This window comes from Apaloderma vittatum, unplaced genomic scaffold, assembly GCF_000703405.1.
Source record: "Apaloderma vittatum isolate BGI_N311 unplaced genomic scaffold, ASM70340v1 scaffold28770, whole genome shotgun sequence".
Taxonomy (NCBI): Eukaryota; Metazoa; Chordata; class Aves; order Trogoniformes; family Trogonidae; genus Apaloderma; species Apaloderma vittatum.
In genome coordinates this window covers 7,695-15,426 of record NW_009694424.1, presented here as the reverse complement: position 1 = coordinate 15,426, position 7,732 = coordinate 7,695, and the positions used below count along the sequence as shown (strand labels likewise).

The following is a 7,732-nucleotide window of genomic DNA, read 5'->3' as shown; positions in this document are numbered from 1 at the left end:
AGGGAGCAGCAACAGCAGCTGCCCCCAGCCCAGCATCCTTCCCCTGGTCCAACCTCAGGTCAGGTTCTCTTCTGCCAACACCTCCTCATACTTACGAAGCTTCTTCGAAGGCTCGGACCTTCTCACATCCCTCTGGAGGTTCCCGTTTAAACATGTAGCTGTGGTTGGGTCGAGGAGAAGAAGCAAAGGCCAGGACTGGTGAAAGGCTGCCCTCCTCTAGCAGGGAACAAAAAAGTTGTTGAGAATGTTTAGAAGAACCTGGCAGCGCAGTAACTCAACAGGGAACAAGTTCTCTTAGACCCTGGGGCTGCAGGCTACAAACCCCAAAGGCAGAGCAACTGCTTTGTGCAGTTTCCAGCTCCCATCCTCCATTTAGTACCGGAAACCACCCCCCTGGAGGGTAATTACTGGAGCTTTAGGAGTCCACCAAGGATTAGCCCAATTGGCTGAGACTCCTTCCACCTCAGCTGCAGCTTCAACCCAGCCCTCAGAGCAGGAGGAACTGCTGCACTGAGGTGTTGGTAGCTCTGTCCCCTCTTGCCTGCCCTGAGCTCCCAGCCCCTCTGCCGTCAGTCTTTACCTTTCTCCTTCGGCTCTGGCTGCACCTCGTCTGCTGCAGAGGAGGGTTCTTCTGCTGCCAGTCTCACCGGGGTGGGCGGAGAGAGGTGGAGAGGCACGGAAGGGGAAGGAGAAAGAGAGAGGCTGGTCTGCCACTGCTGGCCTCCACGGTCAGGGATGCATCTCCAGAGCCGCGCTGGGCAGGTGCTGGTGCCCTGTGGCCATCTGGGACATCCAGTATCTAGGGGAGAAGCAAAATCTTAAGAGGAGTAAGAAACCCCTGTCGCCAGTGACGAGGTTTAACAGCAGTTGCACCCAGGGATGGCAGCGACTTGGGATGTGCTGGATCCAGCTACAGGCAAAGCCTCCACACCAGGGAGCGAGGCAGGAAGGACATTGGCCCTTCCATCTCCTGTCACGCTGAGATCACCAGCTGATCTCTCCCAGCACCAGCAAGCTTTAAGGAGGGAAGCGAGCAGACCCTTGACCCAATCTAGACTGTTAAAACTAGACACAGAGACCGTCCCCGTGGCCAAGGAGCAGACACAGGCAGTGTCTGGAGAGGAAAGGATTTCCAAGACCACCCAGAAGATTCAGGGCAACCTTCACTCACCCGCAATAGCTCTTCATCTCCCTGCTCCTTCACAAACGCTTCCTCCAGTTCCTGGTTTAGCCCTTCGAGGCTCCTATGCAAGCAGGGGCTGAGCCTCAAAACGGGGGATGGAGAAAGGAAGCCTGAAGGCGAGGCCTGCAACAATGCAGAATCACACAAGTGAAGAGCTCTGTCTGCACAAACTTGGCGGCTGCATCCTGCTCCTGCAGCTCTCCAGGGCTCGCCCAGAGCCTCCCCGGAGGCTGAGGGGAGAACAGCGACAGCGGAGTCCTGCAAACTCCCTACATGCACATCAAAGCACAGGGAGGTGTTGAAGAGGTGGGAGAAGAAGAGGAAAAAAATTCTCCCCCTTCCCAGGTGTGAGCAGAAGCCTGAGGACAGCCTTGGACACCTGCCCAAAGGAGATCGCTCTCCGCCTCACTAGGACAGCAGAGCGGGGGGAGACGTGGACGTACCCTGAGCGATCCAAGGACAGCACGGTCCCCCTGGAGCGGGGAGCTCTTCTCCTTCTCTTTGCCACTTCTGCCATTTAGCTTTGTTCGCTGGAGCTGCTGCTTCAGTTTGGCAATCTAGCAAACAGAGTTTGAGCTACAGAACCGGACAAGCCAACACACCTCCACCAACAAGGACCAGGCCTCATCTGTCTCCAACCCCCTCTCTTCCAACCCCCTGAGGAAGCGCCAAAATAAAGGCGTTTTCAGTGACACAAGCAGCAGCTCTGGCCACCTCCCATTTGTGAACGGCCCCGCTGCAACACGGCCAGAACCTTCCTCTGACGGACCTGGGTGATGGGGAGCAGGGACCCAGGCCCTGCCGGGACCCACGTGTGCCACGACAGCAATGAGCAACGTCCTGAGTTTCAGTGGAGCTACTTTATCACAGTTCCTGCTAGAGGAACCCAGCAGGACCAGCGTTTGGTTCCAGCACAGGGCGTTACAGCTGAGAACAAGGGCTAAGGTCTCCTCTGCGACAGCAGCCTGTCCTCCCGCTCCCCTCCCACACAAGCAGGAGCCTCCTCTCCGTTAGCAACCAGCCCAGACCTTGCTCAAGCCTCGGGAGCGGCCTCTTTTACCTCTCTGCGGTGATCTGTGCTACCCCAAGAAGCAGAACGCTTGTGAGCACTGGCGCTGGCTTTCCCCACTTCTGCGTCATGCCAGGACACCGGAGTCTGAAGTGACGAGAAACACGGCTGAGAATCATCACAACATTTACTGGCTCGGTGGCTGCTGGTACAGTCCTAAAAACAAGTGATCGACTCCTGCCCGCTCACAGTCCTGTGCTGCTCTCCCCCCGTTAATACAAGGCTCCATGAGGTGCGTTAAGGGGCAGCTGCCCGGCTGTATGTGCCAAACCAAGTCCCTTTGGCCAGATTTGTGCCTGTTCGGGCAACTGAACCTCCCAGACCTACACAGCAAGAGAGCGGCCCTGAAGTCAGTGGCTTCATCACCACAAGGACCCAGGAAACCCATTACTCCAGAGAGAAGAAAAATAAGAAGAAGAACACTAAAAAAAGCAGCCTCCCCCTGTGCTGCTCGCAGCGGTGACGCAGGGTTTCAGGCACTCGGTGTTCGAAGCAGCTTTACCGAGAGGAAAAGCCTCACCCAACCGCGAGAACACGCGACTCGCTTCGGAGACCTCAGGCTCCCACATCGGAGGTCAAAGACTTAACTGAGCCCAGAGCTCTGGGCGCAGAGAGGACCCAGCTGCCTCCCGGGGTGCAGGGCTGGTAGCTCTCCGCTGACTCTCTTCACCCAGAAAAAACAGCCTCAGCACCCTCAGCTGTGTTCGCTGCACATCTGTGCTCAGCTGCCTTTTGAATATCAGTGGGGCTCAGAACGGGCTGTTCATCTGAGCAGCAAAGGGTGTGAACTTCCTTCCACTGAACTCAGGGAGGCTCCGGCATCGGAGCAGTCCCAAGCTCACCGTTTCAGAGACCAGCCATCATCACTTTTTCCCCAACATCACATCTCGGTGCCTCTCCAAACGCTGTGTGGCTGCTGCCTGCCATTTCTGGGGGAGGCTTTGGATGATCTTTCCCTCCTCCAGCCCCAGCGACAGGCTGCCAGAAGGTGCAGGGGCCTGAGAACAGTTCCTCTCCTCAGCTTCACTGATCTCTCCCCAGAGGCTACTGCAAGAACAGCAGCTGTTTCAAACAACCCTGTTGAGTCATGGGGATGACAGAAGCCTCTTCTCTCAAAACAGGTTTTAAAAATTTATTTAAAACCCGAAGAACATGGCAAGTTACCTCCAGAAGTACCAGGTTTTCCTTCTGGAAAGGGCTACAGGCAATTTCTACGCAGAAATCCAACCCTCTCCTGGCTTAACGAGCTCTGAATGAACCCCCCCTCCTCACACACCGCGTTTCCTACAGCTAAAGCCATTTCTTGTCTGGTTCTCCACTCTGCAGGGCCTGTAAGCAGCAGACGTCGTGTTCTATTCCGTTTCCAGTGTTCGCTTTGGTTCCAGAGAAGGAATCTGTCCAGCTGGAGCCCCGAGCCAGACAGAGCTGAGGAACAGCCCAACGCCACAGGAAATCCTACGCCAAGGCCCAGCCCCGCAGTTCGAGCGCATGGCACATCTGAGCTCATTTCCTACCTCAAATATTCTCCCTTGAACCACCCCAAGATCATTACTTGGCCGTTATCCCAAAACGTTGTGTCATTTTATGTCCCAGTAGATCACACATATAAGAAAGCCGAGGGGAAGGGGCAAAGGTCTAAGAGACCAGACCGCAGCCCGATCCCACGTTTGTGCAAGAAGCAAGCCTGGGAGAAGCTGAATTGCAGCTGCTGAGAACAACCCTTCTCTGGAGGACACGACAAACTCTCCTCAAGTCCCTGGAAACCTCCTGAGGCCCCTTAGAGACGTCGCTTATTGCAGCCTGTTGCTGCTGATACCCAGAGCAACCAGTGCTGGCAAAAAACCTCAGGCCTAAAAAGGAAGAAAAAGGCTCCGTTTGCAATAGGAAGGCCTGAAAACGAAGAGCGTGTCCGCGTCCCACCTCTCGCAGGGGGACTGTCAGGGCAAAAGGAAATTACAGAACCTTTTGTACTAACCGTGGCAAAACCGCTTCCTCCGAAAAGGGAGAGAAAAAAAACCAAAACGCTTTGCACGGCGAGATAAAGCCAGGAGCTCCCATCGCGTGCGGCGCTGCCGTCCTCACCCCACAGCCAGCACCTGCGCTTCTATCTCGCGCTTAACCGCCTCGCGATAGCAAACCTGCAGAGCCCTGCAGAACAGCTGATCGGGGGCCGAATGGGGAGGGGAGTAAACAAGAGCTGGTTAGCAGAGAAAGTCCTGAGTTTGCTGGCTCTTAACCCTGAAAACACGGAAGGAGCGGCAAAGCCCCAGAGGATCTGACGGGGAACGTTCCATCGCTGTGCGGGGCAGCCCAGGACCGAGGACTTTATTCCCAGCTTTCCACAGGGAGGTCACCTGGCACGCCGAGGGGTTTGTGTGTGAAACAGCAGAGATCACAGCTCTGCCTCCCAGGTGTGTCGCAAGGTGAAATGAGCATTTGCAAGGCACTTGCAGTTAAGTGAGGAAAGCGTAGAGAGCCATCAGCTCCCTGCGCCAGAGCCCAAAAATTAACACGGTGGTATCTTCCACTCCAGGAAGAAGGAGGTGCCTCTCTTCTCCAAGCCTTTCCCCAAAGGGGCCACATGCAAAAAACTCCCACCTAATTAGCCCCAAACCATGGGGGTTAAGTGTTCCCACTGGTGCTGATGAAGACAGAAAGGAAGAGTGTGCTTCCCGGACTCAAAAATAAAGTTAGACAAATTCTTTCCCTTCCTTTCCAGCCTGTCCTCCGCCCTCGGCAGCGCTCTTGGGCACTAGAACCGCAACAAAAGCGGGCAAGGATACCTTGGGAAAGGACAATGGAAGCTGGAATCCAATTGAGAATTTCCTGCAAACAGCTCCAGTGATAAACTGCTGAACAGCCAAGATCAAACAGCGAGTCAACGGAGACTGAACGCGCTAAATAAACCACTCGTTAAGCAAACGGATGCTCTTATCCTTCTAAATTCTTTCAGCCCCGCAGATAGGCAAGCGCTGTTTGCTGCCACACAGTAATATTTACAGGTTGCTAAGAGTTCCTCGAGGTTTGGAGCTTTTCCATCCTGCGGCAGAGCTGCACCGGCCGTTCTAGCGAGCCCTTCCACGGGAGCACCCTTGACTTCGCGCAGCGCGTGGCACACGGCCCGCGAGTGTTATATAAGGACTTGGCCTGGAACTGCAAGCCAGGGGAAAAAAAAAAATAGGATGGAGCCGGTAGGGGAGCAGAAAGCCAAAGGCCATCTGCCTCCAAACAAGGCCAAGGAAATTCTAACTGCACCAGAGTGGAATCAATTGAAGCCGAGATGCAAAAGAGGGGAAAAAAAGCCTTCCTAGAAAGTTGCAGCTGGATGGACGGAAATTCAACGCCCTCCCTGCTCGCCCTCGGTTTACACAGCTCGTGGGGGTTCTGCAACCCTCTTCTGGCCCAGAGGTTCCAGGAGCAGGCTGCGGGCGTTCGTACCTGGGTCGCTTTGTCATTCATGCACGAAGTGGAAGCTCCTTCGGCGTCCCTTGGCCACTGTCCCAACAGGTAGGAGCCCACGATGGTGTCCAGCGACGAGGTGCGCCGCACGCGGGGCTGCCGGGGCCGGCAGCTCTTCTCCCCAGCGGCAGCGCAGGGAACACTGGCTACGCGAGGGGGAGAAGAAAAGAAAAGTCAGATTCCCAAAGCCAAGGCTCACCCGCCGCTATCGCGACCAACAAGCCCCCGCTGATTGCAGGAAGGGAACTGCCGGCACAGCCTGGAGAACTCCGCTGATTTTTTGGGAACAGGAGTCCTTTTAGTTCTAACGCACCCGGTGAGTTCCCGCTCTCAGCGCAGCGATGGCATCTCCCTGCTGAGGCCGCGTTGCGCCGGCTCTCAAAAACCGGCAGTGACAGAACCAGCGCTTCAGCTGAGGGGGCCGGCGCAGCGACTGCCCCCCTGCCCCTCTGCTCTGCTGCCGAAAGCCGTGTTCCTGCTTATCCCAGCGAGCCCGCTGCTCGGGAAGCAGAGATTTTACTGCAGTCCTTAAGCGCCTGCTCGGACATTCCAAAGTCGAGGAAGCTGCTACACAACCAAGTGCAATCCCCGACGTGGCCACGCTGCTTTTGCACGGGCACTGGTGAAAAACAAACACTTGGTTGTCCTCCAGGCTGTGTTTCTTAGGAGGCAGAGTGCAACACGGAGCCAGAGAACCCGGGTGCTCACCCCCAGTAGGACCCAAGAGCAAAAGGAAGGCTGCGTGCCTCAGCTTCCCCCACGGAAGCTTGAAGGAGGCCAAGAGGCCAAGTTTTGGACCCTCCAGCGGGACTGTGAGTGCTTGGTGTCATTGGCATTCCTTTCTCCCCAAAATAAGGGCACAGCAGGCAGGGACGGAGTTAACCACACTAAAACCACCTTCAAACCGTTGTGTTTGCCAAATACCTTTGCATACAAAGGTGCTGAGAGGGTTCCAGGGACACGGCCTGTTAAAATATGTCTTTTTATCAGCTAAAATACCATTTGAGCAGTGGAATTTGAGTTCTAGGTGAGAAAAGGGTAGGAACAAAAAGCCACGTGGGAGGGCAAGCGAGGCATTAGTCCTTGCATGACAGCCACACCTCGTAAGGTCCACACTGGATTAAAGGCTTTTTGTGTTGGGTCCAGCTGGCGCTTCGAGGCACAGTCCCTGCTCCCGAGAGCTACCACTGACTCTAATTTAGAAACTCATTAGTATTTGCAGCTTCCTCTTCAGCACCTCATTCTCCCCACCGAGCTACGTCACTCGCATCTCCGTGACGCAGGACTTGAGCCGGCTCTTCCTCTGCTGCTGCTCTGCCCAGCAGAAGAACCCAACGCCGCGGCACCGACAGCGCACGTGCCCCCAGACCGCCCCGAGAGACCCCCTTCGATAGAACCGTTGTGTCCCCAAGTGACCGGGGTCGTGCCGAACTTTAAACTGGGCAGCACAGCCCAAAAGGACGTCAGAGCAGACAGGACAGAGAGCAGAGGCGAGGTGGCCGCCTGCGGTGACAGCGCATCAGCCGACAAACCCCTGAAGCTGTGACTGTACCTACAGCAAGAGCCGCTGCTCCTTCTCACGGGAGGGTTCGGGCGGGAAGGGATTTTCAGGGTGACACCATGATCTGCCAAGACTCTGGAACAAACCGTCCAGAGAGGTTGCAGATGTCCCCTCCCTTGAGACATTCAAGGCCAGGGTGGATGAGGCTTTGAGTAACCTGGGCTGGTTGAGAGGCGTCCCTACCCATGGGGGGTGGGTGAGATCACAGAATCCCAGAATCATCCAGGTTGGACAAGACCCTTGGGATCATCGAGTCCAACCATTGACCCTACTTGCAAGTTCACCCCTAAACCATCTCACCCAACACCACATCCAAGCGATGCTTAAACACACCCAGGGATGGCGACTGACCCCCCTCCCTGGGTAGCCTGTTCCAATATCCCACAGCTCCAACGTCTCCAAGGTCTCTTCCAACCCAGGATTCTACGATCTAGTGATGAACACCCATCACGCAGCACAA

At 55.7% G+C, this 7,732-nt stretch overlaps 1 protein-coding gene across 1 annotated transcript in view; it reads right to left on the bottom strand.

Annotated features, from left to right (window-relative positions):
• FAM117A (family with sequence similarity 117, member A) overlaps positions 1 to 5,861 on the bottom strand; it is a gene marked incomplete at its 5' end in the record, with an annotated part of 6,569 nt that extends 708 nt beyond the window's left edge. The window contains 6 exons of the mRNA XM_009867624.1: positions 96 to 216; positions 715 to 799; positions 1,172 to 1,306; positions 1,627 to 1,740; positions 2,244 to 2,339; positions 5,691 to 5,861. Coding sequence (XP_009865926.1) covers positions 96 to 216; positions 715 to 799; positions 1,172 to 1,306; positions 1,627 to 1,740; positions 2,244 to 2,339; positions 5,691 to 5,861 — 722 coding nt within the window. The remainder of the gene's footprint in view (positions 1 to 95; positions 217 to 714; positions 800 to 1,171; positions 1,307 to 1,626; positions 1,741 to 2,243; positions 2,340 to 5,690) is intronic.
• Between the last annotated feature and the right edge of the window lie 1,871 nt (positions 5,862 to 7,732).